The 19,061-nt window shown below is 40.3% G+C and overlaps 1 protein-coding gene across 1 annotated transcript in view; it reads left to right on the top strand.

Moving 5' to 3' along the window:
* The window catches only part of xrn2 (5'-3' exoribonuclease 2), a 50,081-nt gene that overhangs the window by 21,962 nt on the left and 9,058 nt on the right, over positions 1 to 19,061 (top strand). The window contains exons 19-28 of the mRNA XM_033649422.2: positions 1,808 to 1,915; positions 2,267 to 2,356; positions 2,612 to 2,684; positions 4,385 to 4,468; positions 4,837 to 4,934; positions 7,141 to 7,220; positions 7,374 to 7,430; positions 9,763 to 9,831; positions 11,358 to 11,486; positions 13,655 to 13,773. Coding sequence (XP_033505313.1) covers positions 1,808 to 1,915; positions 2,267 to 2,356; positions 2,612 to 2,684; positions 4,385 to 4,468; positions 4,837 to 4,934; positions 7,141 to 7,220; positions 7,374 to 7,430; positions 9,763 to 9,831; positions 11,358 to 11,486; positions 13,655 to 13,773 — 907 coding nt within the window. The remainder of the gene's footprint in view (positions 1 to 1,807; positions 1,916 to 2,266; positions 2,357 to 2,611; positions 2,685 to 4,384; positions 4,469 to 4,836; positions 4,935 to 7,140; positions 7,221 to 7,373; positions 7,431 to 9,762; positions 9,832 to 11,357; positions 11,487 to 13,654; positions 13,774 to 19,061) is intronic.

The following is a 19,061-nucleotide window of genomic DNA, read 5'->3' as shown; positions in this document are numbered from 1 at the left end:
CTTTGGTGCGAGGCGATAAGTGGTCCAAATGCCGGATCTGCAGGGTTAGATTTCTATCGCTCTTCTTCCTCTTCTTTGCTCCCACATAAACATTTCAAAAAGACAGGGCTGAGGAGGGGGGGAATTTTTGAGGTACAAGGGTCTTTCAGCAGGTGTGGGAGAATATTTTGGGCCCAGATGCTCCAGCGTTCATGGTACGACTGAACAACATCGGAAAATAATGTAATTGCGATTTTTTTAAATTGGAATAATAATTCAGTATGCACTTTATAAAAGTTCCTTATTTGTTGTATTAGTCTGTACACAACCAATACATGATTATATAGTATGATAACATAGCGCTGGATACAGTCAACATGTAAACTGGCCTGAATATTATGATGAAATTAGATTTATTGTTATGAATGACATCTTTATTCAGCTATAAAACTAAAAACCCTTAAGTCACAGTAAAATATTATCGCTTGTAACTTCAGGCCTTGTGCACCCAATGTGATCATCATGACTTAAATATCATCTGAAAAGAGAACAACAACAATAAATTTGAATCTTACTGATCTCTAGTCAGTTACAGTGACAAATCGCACAGTCTAAAGAGCACACTGACAGTTGCAGTTCCTGCAAAGCACATGGACTCTGCTCCAGTCACCAACACCCGTCCACTCTCGGCACATGATGTAACTCTCTCTCTCTCTCTCTTTCGACCACACACTCACTACAGCTCACAATGTAACCCGGCCTTGGTCATTGTCACTCAGTAGTACTGCAAGTGGCATTTTTACAAGTCATTTCTTCATTCACAGCATGTGTGCATGTAAAGGCCATGGGGCCAGGTGTTTCTGACCTGTTATAAATTTTGTATTTTTTTATTGCAGCTTTTGCACTTTGAAAATTGTGTTCCATTAGATCAAGATGTTGGTTTGAATGCTGCCAATTGTTCAGCCCCAGGTCACAGTACAGTCGATCTGCTCCAAAGACTGGATCGTGTTTTTTGCGCCACTGTAGTTGGAAGCAACAACAATGAGCCCTCACACGCCATCAGCATTAGAGTTTGAAAGGCAGTTTCACACATAGTTTAAAACGTACTGGAGTGTCTGATCAGGATTCAAGCTTGTGAAGGCTTTTAAATGTCAGTGTAGTCACGTTGGTCTGATCAGATTGGATTTTAAGCTTTGTGCTGCAGTGGATCTTTTGTTGGAAAAAGGGCAAGGAAAAGCTTTTTTCTTTCTTTTTCCTCACCATCTTAGGTGTTTTTTCTCATTTTATCCTGTTACAGTCAGGAAATTAATTCAAGTTACACTGAAAATGTTGTGTAACACAAAGGGAAGAGCAACGAATCAAAACCAGCCACCAACAGTGAAGTGTTTGGTGTAGAGCAAGTATTTAATCAAACAGAAAATAAGCTTACACGTGATCAATCATCACTTCTTTATCGAGTCTTTAGTCAAACAGAAATGTCAGACAGCCTCTCAGATGTGAGGAATTGCGCCTTTCCTCTGTTTTATATCAAAGTAAATTAAATATCTTTGGACTGTTGGACAAACCAGATTGAAGATGGCTATTGGGAATTGTTATAGACACTTTCACTATTCTGCAACATTAATGTAAACAGCAAATCACTTAACAACAATCCACAGATCAATTACATATGAAGGCAATTGTTAGTTGCAGCTTCAGTTCAGTGCTAAACACACAGGTTCTATGGTTGCTTGGTAAAACACAAGCAGCTCATGGCCTATTGGTCGATTTTTTTTCTGACATGTAAAGTCGTATTAAAGTCAGTGATTGTTTCTGTGTTGATCTGCAGGGCTGTGCTTCCTGGAAGTGGTACTTCCCGTTCCACTACGCTCCGTTCGCCTCCGACTTCAAAGACATCAAAGGGATGTTCACCGAGTTTGAGAAGGGGACCAAACCGGTGAGACTAGATGAAAAATTTCGGTCTCTTCTCATTATTTTGTTGCCTTTGTTTTGGCTTGTCTCCTTTCCACGATCACACTCCATGAACCAGTGTTGTTGTTTTATTATATTAGATAAAAGGACATGAAATAAGAGGTCATCTCATGATCACAAAATTACTTGTCTATTTTGTGTCCTGGATCACAATAAGACAATTAATATTATGCCAATAAATCCAGGTGAATTGACACCCCTCTCCCTTATGTGGACATGAATGATCCTCATAATAATAGAGTTCAATAAAAACAAGACAAGACTCGCTGAGGAAGTATGAGTATGTCTTTAACCTGTGTGTATTTGTTGTGTGCAGTTTAAGCCACTGGAGCAGCTGATGGGAGTGTTTCCGGCTGCCAGCGGCAACTTCCTGCCCCCAACATGGCGGAACCTCATGAGCAGTCCGGTAAGTGTTAAGTCCAGAGGGAAGGGTAGAGAGATCGGGAAACTGACAATTTAGAGGTCTTTAAAAATGTCACAGGTCAAGATATGTTTGGGGGGAAAAAAATTACCAAGTGTAGAAGATCTGCAGGGAATAAATATCTGACACAATCTTTTTTTTTTTTTTTTAATGACTTTTGCAGCCTCTGCCTAGATGAGCTGCCTCATGTTTTTCTTCACAAGTCTCTTCACTTTCTTTTGAACACTTTTTGTGACACAGGATTCCTCCATCATCGACTTCTACCCCGATGACTTTGCCATTGATCTCAACGGCAAGAAATACGCCTGGCAGGGTGAGTCACTCTCAGCCTTTAATGGTGTTGTGGAGATAATACAACAGTCTTGTTCCAGCAGTTCAGTAACATTATTATGAATAAATACCTGTTACCTTATACAGGGGACACATATAAGGCAATAAAATCATTCTCAGACTAAAATTTTTGGGGCCTTTTAAGGAGCTGGACTAGTTTTACCCACTATTTTGGACTTCTTACCGGACTCATAATTACATTTCTGTAACTTCTGGTGCAGCGCAATGCATCTTTTTAACTTATAGTTACATTAATGCAACCTATATGCATACATGTGGACAAAAGTTGTGTATGTAACTTCCACAAAATCCTTGTTATCAGTTACCCCTCTCTCTGAGGCAATGAACTGCACTATGCAGTCTATTCCTTGGGCTCTGGTGCATGCACTCCATAGCTGCGAGTGAGCACCTGCACCTAAAACAGTGATAAAAAAGAGACATTATGGTGATAAAAGGCGGGAACATTAGATCATATTTAGATTTGGCGTTACTATTGCGAATGTTCCTATATATTTTTTTGGACCATTGGCTCCATGATACTAAGAAGCTTGCCGTTTGCAAATTACTTCATCAGCTGACGCTATGAAGCAACCAGCTGCAGATCCATGTAGAGTAGCTAGATGGCTAACCTTAGTTCAGGTTACGGTCAGCTTGTTGGGCCCTTGCATCGCTCATGGCTAGTAGAAAGCACTTTGTACCATTATATCTTTTACTGTTGGCTAAATCAGTATCATTTTATATAATGCATAAGTAAGCATCATGTGTCACGTTAGCTGGGGAAGTAATATGGCAAGTTAGCCAACTGACACATCGACTTGGATAGCATTTTGTGAGTGATGACGTTGACTGGCAAGCAAGTTAAGTTTGCCAGCAAGCTGTAACTAAGTTATGCTGTATTGATCTGACCTTGGTTGCTTCATAATGTTAGCTGCTAGCTAATTTACGACAAGCTAGCTAATTTACGAGCTAGATCAGCCCTGTAGTTTGGATGTATTAAATGACGTTAATCACTCAAGACAGTATTTTGCTACATTAGCTAGCGAGCAATTCCTCCACGTTAGCAAACAAGCTAACATTAGCTTACACTAGCCAGTTAAAACCACAATACATTTCTCATGTCAGTTTTTTCTCCAGTGTTGGATTTCTTTCCAGCACCTAAGGGCACTGAATCTGATAAATTTAGGTGGGGAAGGTCTCAATTTTAGAGTTACATTACAACCTGTTCACCCATTGGCAATAAAAAATTATTAGCACATGTGCAAAGTTACCCACACTACCTGTAAAAAGGCCATACTTTTTACTTTAATGTTGTTTAATGTTTGTACTTTGACATTTTGGTTTTGCACTATTCTGTGTACTGCATGGTTTATTCATGTACTGCTGGAGTAACTTGTAAATATCCCCCCGGGGATAAATTAAGTATCCATCTATTCCTCCCTGGGTGTAGGTTTGCTCTCCCAAGGGCGGGATACAATTTGATGGAGTCAAGGGAAATGCCTTATTTACTACTTTGTTTTGTTTTATTCTTGGCAAACTTGCCAGACTTACTGATGAGCAACTCAACTAAAAAACATTAGATTATCTGCATCTTGTTTCTTCCCGTCCTGGCGTACATTCATGTCAGTGGGTGGCACACTGCTGTTACTAGACATTAAATTTGTCTATATGTGTTTTATTCTGAAGGTGTGGCCTTGTTGCCTTTTGTGGATGAACGTCGGCTGAGGGCAGCTCTGAGCGAAGTCTACCCCGACCTCACAACCGAGGAAGGTGAGTTAACCACCCACGGGGTAAATATTCTTGGAGGGGTTTTTTTTTCGTCTTTTTTTTCTAAGAGTTAGTATTTTTCAGATTAGGTTGAATTTAGAGTATTGTTTTCTAAATTCTTCTTAGTTATGTGTTATATAACCTGGAAGAGTACTGGAGAAGTCTATAACTAAAGAATCTCGTGCTCCAATAGAAATGCTTGAACTGTATCTTTTTTTTTTTTTTCTAGTTATAAGCCACAATGTTTTACGTTTTCCTTTCCAACCCATCATTTCTTTGTTGATCTTGTCTACTGTCCTGTTCAGTGCAATTTTAGAGCTCCAGTCGTTTTCCCCTTCTTGACCACAGCTTCTGTCTGTTCTCTGTTGCAGTGAAAAGAAACAGCCTGGGGAGCGACGTGATGTTTCTCGGGAAGTCTCACCCGCTGTTCGACTTCATCCATGAACTCTACCGCACAGAATCTCACGAGGTAAAGAAAGACTAAACTCTGGTCACAACAAAATCACACTCAATACAAATCAAACTGATGGCTGAGTTCTGTCTGTCTTTGGAGATAAATTTAGTTTAAAGCCTCAGACAGTTGATGCACTTTCAGACATGAAGCAACAAAGGGGCTCATGGGAAATGTGGTCTTCTTGTTGATAAATGGGAGCAGTACTGTCGTAGTTATGTTGTTTCATTGCTTCTTTAAATTAATAGTGAATATCTTAACAGTGGTGTAGTGCATCACACAGCTGCTCTGTCAGCTTTACACGTGTCTGTAATAATAATAGTCTTCTTCTGTGGTTCTGTGGATCAAACTTTCAGCATTATCCGCTGCGTCATTGTGCTGCAGATGTGTTTGTGTGGCTCTGCAGGTGTCATCTGAGTCTGAGTTAGTCTTGTTGATTATGCATTTGTAAACCAAAGCAATTGTTGTTTAGACTCATACTTTACTCGCTGGATGAAAACTTCTGAATAATTATTTCTGAACAATACAGCAGTACGCAAAACTGCATACATCAACCATGACTGATCCGATTTGGCTCAAACTAGATGAGACTGATATGTAATTGCAGTCATTTAAAGATGGATTCAGATACCTGGGAAAGTTGTCCTTTATGCCATAAAGGGCTTTCTTCCTCAAAAGATACACATTTGAAACCAACTATTACATGTTAATTATATTCCAGATAACATCAACATAGCTCCATCAACTCCAGTTTATTTCCATTAATGAACTCCTAATATTCACATAACAATAGTGGATGGAAACACACATACATTTTTATATATTGCAGAGTTTTTCAGAACTTTTGTTTAAAATTTGCACAAAATTTGGATGAAACCTGTCAAGTGTTTACACAACCTACATAATGAAAGCAGCATTTTAGGTTGTTTGTTTGTTTAGGTTCACACTACAAGTCTTGAGCCCTGATTTTCTGCCCGCCAACAGTTTTTTGTCTGTGTGTGCGTGTGTTTAAGAGGGAGAGAGAGAGAGTTACAGAAAGAGGGAAAGAGAGGATGGGAGATGGACTGTTGGAGGCATAGACTGTATATAAAGAGGGACCATGCATCTCCACTTAGCCCCAGTGTACAAAAATGAAGCCGAAAATATCCTGGATGCGGCTGCTGGTGATGTCATTTGGAGCCCGAGTCTGCATAGTAGCAATCTCCGCGGTAATCGAGGTCCTGCTCATACACATTTCTGACCAATCGCAAATGGCACCTTTGATTGCGAGCGCAACAATTGGCACATGTCTCATGCCCTAACATGGAGGGGCGGGGTTTATGACCTATACTGCAGCCAGCCCCCAGGGGGTGATCAAGATGTTTTGGCTTCACTTTTAGGGAGCAGTCATGTTGTCCATCTTTAATATACAGTCTATAATTGCAGGCAGTGTATCTGCAAGTTATTAGCTCATTAAGTACGGAGTTTGATATTAAGGATCTTACCCACAGGTCACGTGACATCCATGTGACATCAGAGAATCCCCTTGGTGAAAGAACTTGTTGTGTGTGACCACCTGTCTTCAGTCCTGTAGTTTAAAAACTCTAACGGCTTCAAGACTCCACAGCTAGTTGTGTTATGTGAATAGTACAGAGATGTGACGACTTTGAAAGCTGTGAACTGTGAACTTGGCTTTACACACAGTGTGTTCAGGCGCAGTCTTGAGTGTAGGTCACTCATATTTTGGCAGTGCTCAGAGCCCAATAAACTATCATAAGAATGTAGTTACGTACATAAAATGGGAGAAGATAAACTTGAAGCACGAAAATACAATTTGGGTCGCTGTTAACGCACATACAGGACCAGTAAAATTGAAAAACATGGCTGAAACAGCTCCCATGTTGGACACACCATTAGATTATAGTGGACCCATTGTCCAAAATGAAAAGAGTTTGTCCTCTCAGGAACCTAAATGTGATCAGTGAATGTCATGGCAAGTATTCCCTTGTTAGCAGGACAAAAAACCTTTTAAGTGATATTCTGTGATGCATCTTATTTCGTTTTTTTAGTCCGCGTCTTCCATCATCTAATAAGGTGTGAGGAGGCATAATCCAGAGTTCTGTAACCAGTATGACTTGATATTATACTGATCAGTAAATGTTGTTGCTCTGCGGTTGTTGCATTGACACCCTTAATCAAATCACCCTTTATGACTTGATATAAACTCAACCTTTACCTCCTTCAGGGCACTGAGATCCCCGCAGAGCTGTGCCATGGAATCCAAGGTACATTAAATCTTGATGACGACCCTATTCTACCAGATAAGTAAGAAAACGCTGCTTTACTCTCACTTTTTGTGCATTTTGTCTCATGTTCTTATGTTTTCAACGAACACTCTACTGAAGGTAGAGCCGGTCCAGGTGTCACAACTCTGATCTACTTATTTATTCACTCATTTTTTTTACATTGATCTTTCAGGTCAGTGATGTCACCTATCCCAATGCTGCGTGATATTTCACAGAACAGTGCAATTGGGTAAGGAACCGTCAATCATCTAAAAAGCGAAGGAATAAACACAGAATAGAAAAATAGGGTCATATTTGTGGTATTTTTGTTCCAGGTTGAGATATCTGACATTTAAATGCACTTCATAAACATTGTAAATAGATCTAAATGTAAAAAAGATTTGTGGCTGTTTTGGTTTTTGGTACGTGCTCTGATACTGTAGCAGCTTGACAGGCTGGCTCCTCTGCAGTTATACATAAATTACACTGAAAGTCACGCTGCTATTTTTCCAAATGCTTGTACTTGAACTCTAGCTCTGCATATATTTGTATAACTGGAATAAAGAGCGATTGGAGTGTAAATGTTCAGATGAGGGAAAACGCAACAAAGACAAAGCTGATGTCAAATGTGAGAGGATGTCTATACAATGAGAGGAACGCCTGTAAATGTAATGCTGTCGGATGCAGCAGCTAGGGAGCAAATCAATTTTTTATCTGAAGCTTATAATTAGGGGTGTATCATAATCAGTCAATCTGTCCTTCTGTAGGAGATTTCACATACAGTAAATGGAGCTGCATACATAAAGGCTCTTCTACCTAATTTTGTACGTACCCTAGGTATAGACAATAAGAACATGTTCTGTCAATGGGGAGCACAGCCATTTTCAATTTTTTGCTTAATTTGCACCCATAAGATAAAGGCGATATCTTTAGATATCTTGTTTTGGCGGGATTCTAATGATATAAATGGGAGAAAAGCAGCAATTCCTTAAATTGGAGGAGCTGGAACCAGAGAATATTTGGCATTTTTGCTTGAGAACTGGCTGAAATTGTTATCAAAATTTTCCCTTGATCAACTAATTGATTAACTGACCGATTAATTCAGCACTGCTTAAAACATTGAGTTTTGCTAAGACTGTGTCATTGTTGGTTCGGCTCTGTGGCCGTTTCTTAGCTGTTGTTTACAGTATAGGTGTTGTATTAAATTGTAATGCACCAATCAGCCACAACATACAAATCACTGACAGGTTAAGTGAATAATATCGATCATCTTGTTACAATGCAGTGATCTGCTGGGGAACCTTAGGTCCTTGAATTCATGTGGTTGCCACTTGACACACACCACCCACCTAAACTCCATTGCACACCAAGTACACCCCCTCATAGCAACAGCACTCCCAGATGTCAGTGCTCCACCAGCAGGACAATGCACAATGCCGCACCGCAAAAACTGCCTAGGAATGGCCCAAGGAATGTGACAAAGAGCTGCCCCCCCACAAATTTCCCAAATCCCATTCTGGTACCCCATTTCACAACCGATAGGACTCCAAGGATCCTCCACCAACACCCGGGTATCAGACACCACAGGACACACTCAGAGTTCCTGTGTCCATGCCTTGACAGGTCAGAGCTAAGTCTGATCCAAGGAGGGCCTACCAAGGGTTGGACTTGGCCCAAGGGCACTGGCAAGTCCTATGAATGCTCATTTGGTTGGGATCTGGGGAATTTAAGGGCTAGGTCAACACCTTGAGCTTCTCGTAATGGAGTGCTGTCCTGCTGGGCGGGCCACCGCCATCAGGAGGTACTTGGTCTGCAGCAGTGTTTGGGTGGACGGTGCTTGTCATACCAAGGTTTCCGAGCAAAACATTGCATTGAAACGAGAGGATCAATGTATTTCACGTCACCTGTCAGTCAGTAATCAGTCAGTAATCAGTAGTTTTAATGTTGTGGCTGATTGTGGTCATGGTAAGGTGTTCCTGTTATTTTGTCCACCCCTTCTGTGTAAATAAAACCTGCAATTTGAAGCACAAAGAAGTTAGAAATAAACACAGCAAACCTTTGTATGTATGTAGCATCACAGTGCGGGACTCACAGCTGACTGTTAGCAGTACTTAGTATTCTGTGTACATGTACACATACATATACTTTATGTAAACAAACCATCTCAGGTAGATACCTTCATGTTTTTCCCCTCTTTCCTGTATATTTTGTCCCTGCGATTCAGTGATTTACTTACATCCAGATCTTTGCAGCATAGCTCCAAAGCAGATTATTTTTAGACCCATCACAGTGTTCGGCTGTGTATCTGTACACCCACGTTTCATTATAATAATGTAAGTGTGCAGCCTTTCTCTGAGAGAGAAAAGACATCCAGGAGCATGTGGAAAATGACAGGGTGAAGTAGACGAGGCAGGTCGAAAATGACAACACTCCATCACAAGAATAATCCTCAGCTTCAGACATCACAACCTCAGGATCTCTTTGTTGAAGGGGAGGTTTTTACTTTTTAAGATGTTCCTTTTCATAATAAAAAAAGTGAGCTAATGGAACTCTTTTTGTCCTCAATTTCTTCTGCTTTCCAGAGTGAAGTTCAGGGATCCCCAATATGCAGATGGCTTTGTGTTCAAGGCCGTCATGCTTCCTGGAGCCAAGTGAGACTTTTTGTTTTGTTAAACTTTATCTCAGAAATACTGAAACAGTGGAAAGATTGTTATTGGGATGTTTTTCTTAGTATTAAAGGCTGGTGATATTCTAAATTTTTAATGTAAGAAAAAACAACATGTTAGCCAGACTCTCTGTGCTTTCGGACTTCCTGTCTGTGGCTCTCAGCGCTAAGCTCATTGGTTGATTTACAGAAAACGCTCAGTAGTTTCCTAAAACAGCTGGTCACTGTAGTTCGTATCAAACAGGAGGAAATAGTGCATTTGTTGGGGACTATTTTCAGCAGCAAATTTAATCCACATTTAGTGCTCTAGTGAGTATTTGGGGAATCATGTATGTGGGACAGTCACAATAAACTACAGTGTGTGTGTTCATGGTAATGAAGGGACATGTCACCCAGTGCACTCACTGGTGTGTTTTTAATAATTTTTGGACACAAAGGAAGAAGATATATCTGGTTTTGATTCACACACAATACTTGTTAGTGGATACATTCACTGTTGGTTTTAGCCTTTTCATGGTGTTTGCCGACAGTAAATGTAGAATATCACCAGGACAATTAAAAAAAGCTATATTGCAAACTGACTTTGTAGATTTTAAAACCCACAAAGTATATTTGTTGTTTGTGGTGAGTCCAGTTTAATTTGCTTGCTTCTGTTTTGAGATGCAATTGTGAATTTTACTTTGAAGGTTTATTACATCACTTTCTTGGACAATGTCAGCTATTGGTGATTCTTATTATTTTTTATCTATATTTGTATTAGTTACTAGTCAATCAGTTGTTATTTCGATTTAATCCTTTAGTCCAACAAATGTCTAAAGGTCCACTGTGGCAGATTTAGGAGCAACTATTGGCAGAAATGGTCTATCATATTCATAACCATGTTTTCATTAGTTGATAATCACCTAAAACTAAGAATTGTTGTGTTTCCATTACCTTAGAATGAGCAGTTTATATCCACTGATGTAGCGGGTCCTTGTCCATGGAGTTCACCATGTTGTTTCTGCAGTAGCCCAGAAGGGACAAATTAAACACTGGTTCTAGGAAAGGCCTTTTGCATTCTGTGTTAGCCACTGTAGTTCTCCTTATGCTTGGTCTACAGGAGAAGTTGCACTTCCGCAACCTCACCGCTAGAGGCCACTAAATCCTACACACTGGACCTTTAATGTCCATCAGAATTGACCACAGTGGTGTCTTCAAAATGCTCATTTTGTTGATTTATTCCCAAAATACACAAAGGCCTCTATTAAAAATGATAGAAAAAAATGAATGTACACCAACACTTGGTACATGTGGGGCAGTGATCAGAATATATTCATTATTTTTCATAACTGTAGTACAAGTTAGGTTTCAGTTAATTGGCATTTTTTGGTTAAATGAGAAACATCAGACTAAGACAGTCTGCAGGATTTCAGTAGAGATTCCAGCACTGTTTCCTCTGTGATTTATAGTTTTTTCACATTAGAGTAAAATCTTTAGTGGTGCAGCTTTAACTCTGTTTGTTTTTTCTGTCAGGATACCCAATAAGGTCCTGAAGCCAGGGGACTGGGAGAAGGGGAACCGGGAACCATGGAGGCCTCAGCTGGGCTTTAACCCGAACAGGCAGCAGGCTCACCTGGACCAGTCTGGCTTCCGGGCTCTGGGGTAAATATTTTCTGTTACTGTTCACTGTAACACCCATTAAAACACTGAAGAAGTCACATCTGTCCGTCTGCAGGGTCTGTCGAATCTACAGAATTACTGTTGTTATAGAGATACCTATTTTTTATTCTCTCTTGGGCCCATAAATGGAGAAATTTGGGATTTAATTTTCTTTTATTAAGCTACACATGAAACTACACATGAAAACATATTTTTGACCAGTCAGGCATTGTCCAGTGTCACCACTGATACTGTAGGTTAGGTACCTGAAAAACACAATAGATTTGCTCAGTAAATTTCCATATAATTCAAATGCAGACAGGTAGTTGAGTTGCAAGGCTTGTGCAGTGTCTGGAATTTTTATACACCTGGAAAAGAAACGTCTTGAGCACAGAAAATATCCATAAAAATCAGATTTTTAAGCTATATTTTTTTCCATCCACACTTGAAACATCACTCATGATATCAGTCTTATGAAATACACACAGAAAAACACAGTAGACTGTAAAATCCTTTTCCATTTTCCACAGCTTAATAAAGAGGCAGAAACACACACCTGCTTGTAAAACATCCTGCAGGGTATGATGATATTATTTTATACTAAGAACTGATAAACAATGACGGCTGATTCTGCAGTGACTCAGTATTCAGATTTGGAAGAAGAGTACAGTATTTTAAAATGGAAAATGTGTTAAAATGTTTGTATCCCCCCACTAAGGCTCCCCATTAACTAGCCATCCTTGATTATGATCTAAGCTCTCTCCTCCACACATTGATATTATCATTAAGGAAATGTGAATAATTGAACATCTGGCTCCGTCCGACTGTGGCGTGTTTGGGAATTAATTATGCACGGATTTGAAGAAACAGAATGTATTCCAATTTTTTTTTCTTTTTCCTGCTAAACTAAGTTGTTAATTCAGTAATTCAGGCAGTTATGTGCCTTGATGGGGCCACGGAGGCAGGTGCTCGGAGGATGGTGAGCAGGAAAACCTGGAGACAGTTGTTAAGAAAGGGATTGTTTGTTTTGGTTTGATTTCAGATCATTGACTGAGAGATGTGTTAAGTCCAGTCTGAGGCATGAAGCCAGTACTGGACTCCAGTCAGTGTTGTACACCTCTTATACAGTGCAGGTTCCCATCTGAAAACAGCTTTTTTAAAAACATTTTTCATTAGGTATCATCATCTAAATGGGATGCATTTATATAATGCTTAACAATTTTGACTCAGATCAGCGCCGACTCGATTTACCATCCTGACGATGAGTGAACGACCCGCTCTACCTGCAGACCCACAGTCTTCTTATGTCACATCATATAAATCTGCAGGACTGTGTTCACAATTCATACAAGCATAACTGACTTTGAAACCATTTTGATAGAAGTTAAAAAGCGTACTATGCAGAAATTGTCGGTTACTGTTTGTAAACACTACATTTAAATTTGGCCCCTCCTCCGTACATTGATTATGAGTAAACTGCAAGCCGCGGCTGTACTATTTGCACATTGCTTTTGTTGTAATGGAAAGGCCGATACTTTATCAAGCTAACGAAGCAAACCTACCTGTGGATAAGAAAATAAACCAACTCCACTTCATCCCCATCCTCTCTTTTAGTGCTTGCCAGGAAAGGTTAAGTGAAAGACACCCCCAGCTTCATTTTCATTTTAGAACGAGTGCTTGAGCCTATCCCAGCTGTCACTGAGCGAGATAAAAATATAACAGATCTTTTGTTCTTGTGAATGAGATTCACAAGAACAAGCAGTGGTTGCAATGGTTAGCATCGTCGCATCACAGCAAGAGGGCTCCTGGTTCAAACCCAGGGTAGGAGAATAGAACCTCGGGGTGGGGGATCCCCTCTGTGTGGAGTTTGCATGTTCTCCCCATGTCAGCGTGGGTTTTCGCTGGGTACTCTGGCTTCCTCCCACAGTCCAAAGACATGCAGGTTAATCAGTGACTCCAAATTGTCCATAGGTGTGAATATGAGCGTGAATGGTTGTCTGTCTCCATGTGTCAGCCCCGTGGTAGTCTGTCGACCTGTCCAAGGTGTACCCCACTTCACGCCCAATGCCAGCTAGGATAGGATCCAGCCCCCCGCAACCCCAAACAAGTGGTTATGGAAAATGAATGAATGAATTAGATTCTTACAGCACAACTTCTCTCTCTTCCTTCAGTCACAGTCTGAGCAGAAATCAACATGGTGGAGGACAGTACAGTAACACCCCACCTCCAAGCAGCTACCAACAAGGAAACTACCGTGCTCCACACAGTGGCGGCCATCAGCCCTTCCAACGTAAGAAACACACACACACACACATACAAACATACATACATACATCCTGAGAGGTGCTGGTTAAACTACAATAGGTTTATTGTGTATTTGAATTTACCTCTGCTGTGTTTGCACCACAGATTACATGGGACTCCTTTTATTGGAACATTTTTAATTTATGTGGAGACAACATTAGAAATGAATGTGAGCAAAGGGCAAAAATGGCCCAAGATAACTCAGAATGCCCATAAATACTGTGATTTGGGGGCAATGTAATTTTTCCTACTCCTACATGAAGCCATCATTTTATATTCATGCAATTCATTTAATTTCCATGTCTGTCTCTAACACATGCATACAAACAGCGCTGTTGTTCACACTTGCACACACAAGCTGCTGTAACTACACCTGAAAAGAAAGTTGCAATTTACAATTGAGAAATGTAAAATAGACTGGCTTGTTGTTGAACAGGTGAATTGGATGACTTTCCTCCTCTGTAAAGCAAGCAAGGCTCACCCACCCAAAAAAGCCTTGACAAGTTAAAAGCTAATCACAACTTTGTTAAAGAAAGTGAACCAATGAAAAAGTATTCAACTGTCACCAGATAAGCACACATCATCAGTTTTTGTATGGTAAGTAAATGTATGATAGCTAACATTAATGTCACAGCCTACATGTGGGTGTTGCCAGCTGGTGGCTGGATAGAGTGATCAGTGCCATTACTGAACACAATGCACCAAGTGAAGTCAGCTTTTAAGTCCCATATCTAGAACATATTTTCTCAGTCTGCAAACCAACGATGCAGTGATAAATCGTCAAGTCTATTATTTTATTTCATCCATACTCAAAACGTCAAAAAGGGCTAAATTCGGGTATGGAATAAAGCGTGTTATTTCCAGAACTGCATTAGTAAAGATGGAACATTAAACTCATTTTGGCTCTTTTGACAGTATTTGTAGCTACTAGTCTAATAATAATAGACCTTCCATGGTTTCTAAAGAGGATGTTTAAAAAAATCCGTGAACTAGTTCATTTAAAAAGACTGTGATGACATTTTCAATTGACCTGTAAGCTAAAGCATTACGTATGTATGAAGGCTATCAATAGATTGCACACTTCTCTTTGGAACAGCAGTTGTATGCTTTTTATTTACTTATAGCACAAGGTGGTTATTACTGTTTGCATTTCACTCTGTGGTCATTCTACATTAAAAAATAGCAACTTTATGCAATCATTGCTGTTTTTTAAGGCTAGCAAAAGTTTTGTAATGCCCCAAAGTTAAAGACAGCTGGGGGGGAACTTGGCGTGCGAATGCTCCTATAATGCCTCTGTAAATGGTAAATGGACCTGCATTTGTATAGCGCCTTTTTAGTCATCCGAGCACTCAAAGTGCTTTTTACGCTACGAGTCACATTCACCTATTCACACACACACACACACACACACACACACACACATTCTACCATACAAGGTGTCACCTGCTACTCAGTTTTTAACACACTCACACACCAATGGACGCATCATCGGGAGCAATTTAGGATCGAACCGCTGATTTTCTGATTGGTGGACGACCCGCTCTACCTCTGAGCCACAGCCGCCCAGAGGCATCATGTTTTCAGGTCGTCCATACGTCTCGTTCTCGTGAACGTGATATCTCTGCCATAACTCTTCTGGCCATTAACTTTAATGGCCATTTTTAAGCATCATATTTCAGGAACAAAAGGACACTGAATCGATTACATTAATCTTGGGTGCTCATGATACTGTGGTGATTGTTTAGATCTTTTGTGCTGACATGTTGAAGATTTGCCAAAAAATGCACTAGTAATTTTTATAAATTCTTTCAAAATCTTCACTACATAACAGTCTGGGCAGAGAATTGATGTAAACAGCATCTTGTTGGTGGAGGAACACAACCACCACACACGCATGATGCCACATTCTTGTATAAATGTGTTTTAATGAAGACGGGGGGAAGACATATACAGTTAGGGTTGGACAATTGCTGTTGGTTTTTGCAGAGGTTATTTACGCAGGAAAAACTGGACAAAGAAAATACTGTGGATATGATGTCAGAAAAAGCTGCTACTTCACTACGATAGAACAGTTGGATCGATTATATGTGCCGCTGCATTTAAGACCAGAAAAATACAAACTTTTCTAAAACACAGTTAAAAGAACCAAAATCTTTTAATCATTAAGTTACGGTGGTGTCGAGAATACAATTTAGATACTAGTAGTCAGATACATATTTCATCAGTGTTTAGGTGTGTGTGTATATACAAGTATTGGGTACACAGCTCTTAAGGACTCAGATCGGGGGCACAGATATGTGTGTGGGATGACTCTAGTCATGGTCATATCTTTTGTTTTAAAACAAAGATCATGCAGGTTAAATGCAGTTTGTGTCTCTAACACAAGTTTTGAAAACTAGTATCAAATAGGAAAAGTAATGAACAAAACCAACATCAGCTCCAAGATCCAATAAGTACTCTGCTAGTTTACAAGTGCCATTAGCATTCCCTCTCTCCTCACCTGCTGTTGTGTGGCCTGCCGATGTGTCCTTGAGCTAGAGCAGAGAACCTACTTCTTCAGGGTTTCTACGGCTCCTTTAAAAGTCTCAAATTGAACTTTATAAATATGAAGCCTTAAAAGTCATTAAATAGTCTTGAATTTGACTTTATGAGGTCTTAATGAAACAAAAAGAGAGTCTTAAAAGAGTCAAGCTTTTCTGCATGAAAGTCCACATTAATGATGTTTCAAAGCGTTAAACCTACCACTGAACCTAATAGCTCTAATAACTGTGTTTCTACATAAGACCTACCTCTGCACAGGACCATATTTTCCATTATACTTACCTGCAGTGCCTGGATAAGAAAAAGATTATTTGTTCAAAAAAGGGAAAATTCACAACCATTTATATGGATAACCAATCAGTGTTGATGGTAAACGAAGTCAGCTGAAGCAATAATTCCTCAGTGCATGCTGTACTGACCAAGAAAGCTGAGTTCAAAGCAGCAAACTCTGTTCTAACAGCATCCAGCGCCATCATTTGATGTTACAATGGCATTGTTGGGCACGAAGAAGCACTACAGACTGTTTCAGCTTGGATTGTTCCTTGTTCTCTTTCCTTGTTCTGCAAACTAACTACATCTCCAACAGTGAAAAGATATCCCAAAATATGAGTGCTGAGGATGTTATGGACAGGATACATTTCAGTGTTTTGGCTCAGTTGGATATTTAGCTGTAATTATTCGAGCCAGAGTATACGGCCAAAGAAGTGCAACAGAGAGAGGCTGCGGCTGCATATGTAGGATTCACACATTACTTGTGAGTGCATTACTTTGCATGAAAGTTTTGGACAGAGGTTGTTGGAGATCTTCTCCAAGATCCAGAGGATAAACTGGATAAGACGACCAAGACCAGCAGGGCCAAGAGGGCCGATGACTACTGACCGAACAGTATGTTTTGGCTCACAAAGCTTCCGTGCAATGCATCCTGGTACATGAAGGCACAGCCGGCAACTCCGCTTTCTCCGTCAATATTGCACGCATTAAAATTTTGTTGCTTCAATTGACTACATTTACTGTCAGCACTTATTAGAAAAATCCACAAAAAGATGGAAAATTTTCCTTTTAAGACTCAAAGAAATTTGGTGTATATGATTACATATCTGCCTTCTGTTCATCACGTGAGGGACTGTTGAGCGTCATCACACGTGGAGGCAAAATCTCTCTCTCCTAATCACGGTATGTGCTCGGCCTCGGCCCCGTGGTCCTCTGCCAGCTCTTCTGCAGTTTGACTTTGATGTGCCAATTTGCAAGTAGATGAATAATCTCATCTGCCCACTGATGGCGTGCGGGGGAGTCGCAGCTATTCTGGTGGCACTTGATGCAAATGGGGGGTTTTGGCTCCTCCGGATTGCAGTAGCACCTCCCCTGGCCTCTGCTGCTCGTTCTTAATGTTAGACTCACCAATTAGCAGTCCAGGATATTCTCTTTTTAGATCTCAACATTTTCCATCTTCGTTGGGGAAATTATTACTTTAGCTAATAGGAGTATTTGCCAATGTTCAGTGTGGCTGATTCTCGTTATATTTATTATATCAAGTTTATGATATCAAGCACCAGGAGCTTAAATGGCATTTTCAAAGGTAGCACTGGTATTAGATTTGATTTCTGCATAATTTTGAATGTTTAAAGCTGTGACTCTGTGACTTTTCCCTCAAGCGATTACCATCACATGCTCAACTTTGATCTAAAATAAGATTTTTAACTATCAGCACCTGGAATTATTCAACTTATTTTAAAATACTCTGATTTCTGTTTAACATTAATGGTAAAATCTGGACTTAATCAACTATAATATCGCCATCCCAAGGAATGTGATTATCCAGACAAGTAGGCCTTATTCTGCAGCAGGAGGCCAGAGACTTGCTTTTGTTCAGATTACACTTTCTCAGGGCCAATCCTCTGCTTGGCCAGTAATCACTGCAGGCTTTGCTGCTCTGAGCTTTTGTGATTTTTTTTTTTTTGATTTTTTTTTTTTTTTGGAAGGGGGGTTGGTTGCTGATTAGCGTTGTGGGAGACCTGGGCCAGTAATGAGACTGTCGAGTGGGTCCGCTGGACACAGTGGCCCCCTCTGATAAAAGCATCCGGGAGGATCCCGTTTGATTTGGTGTGTGATGCGCTCTGAAGAGGGTTGAAACCAAAGTTAACTTCCCCCTTTGACGGCGCTGCTACCTCCTGCCGTGATGTGTCAACATGCTGCCTCTGAAACATGCTGCAGGGCTTTGTGCGCTGCAGTCAGACCAGCTGGTGTTTAATAACCAGCCAGGGAATCTCTGCTGGTGGCCATTATTGTCTTTGACACACAGTGACACCAAATTTTAACCAGGGCAGCAAAGTAACGGATTCATCCAGCGGCCACAGTGGCTGATAAGCTTCCCAACTCCCCAGCCACTTGAGAATAACAATTGCACATAATAGCTGCTCACTCTGACTGGCGAACCAACTTCAATAACAAGGAGTCACCACATTCATGTGGTCTTGGTGATGACAGGATTTCTATTCTCCGTATTTTCACAAAACTTTTCTCTTATGTCAAGAAGAAAGTCTTAGAAATGTCCTATAAAACGTTAGATTTACTTTTTAATACTTCAGGATAAGCCAGGAGATTTCTGTCGTTTCTTCTCACAATAAGTGAATTTATTCCCACATTGATGTCAGCTCTGAAACCTCAGAGATGCAGCTTGAAAACCATTCATCAGGACTTTACCAGAAACTTCTTCTGTAGTAGGTTAGAAGGTAT

This window comes from Epinephelus lanceolatus, chromosome 13 (genome assembly GCF_041903045.1).
Source record: "Epinephelus lanceolatus isolate andai-2023 chromosome 13, ASM4190304v1, whole genome shotgun sequence".
Lineage (NCBI taxonomy): Eukaryota > Metazoa > Chordata > Actinopteri > Perciformes > Serranidae > Epinephelus > Epinephelus lanceolatus.
This window is presented reverse-complemented; position numbering and strand designations above follow the sequence as displayed.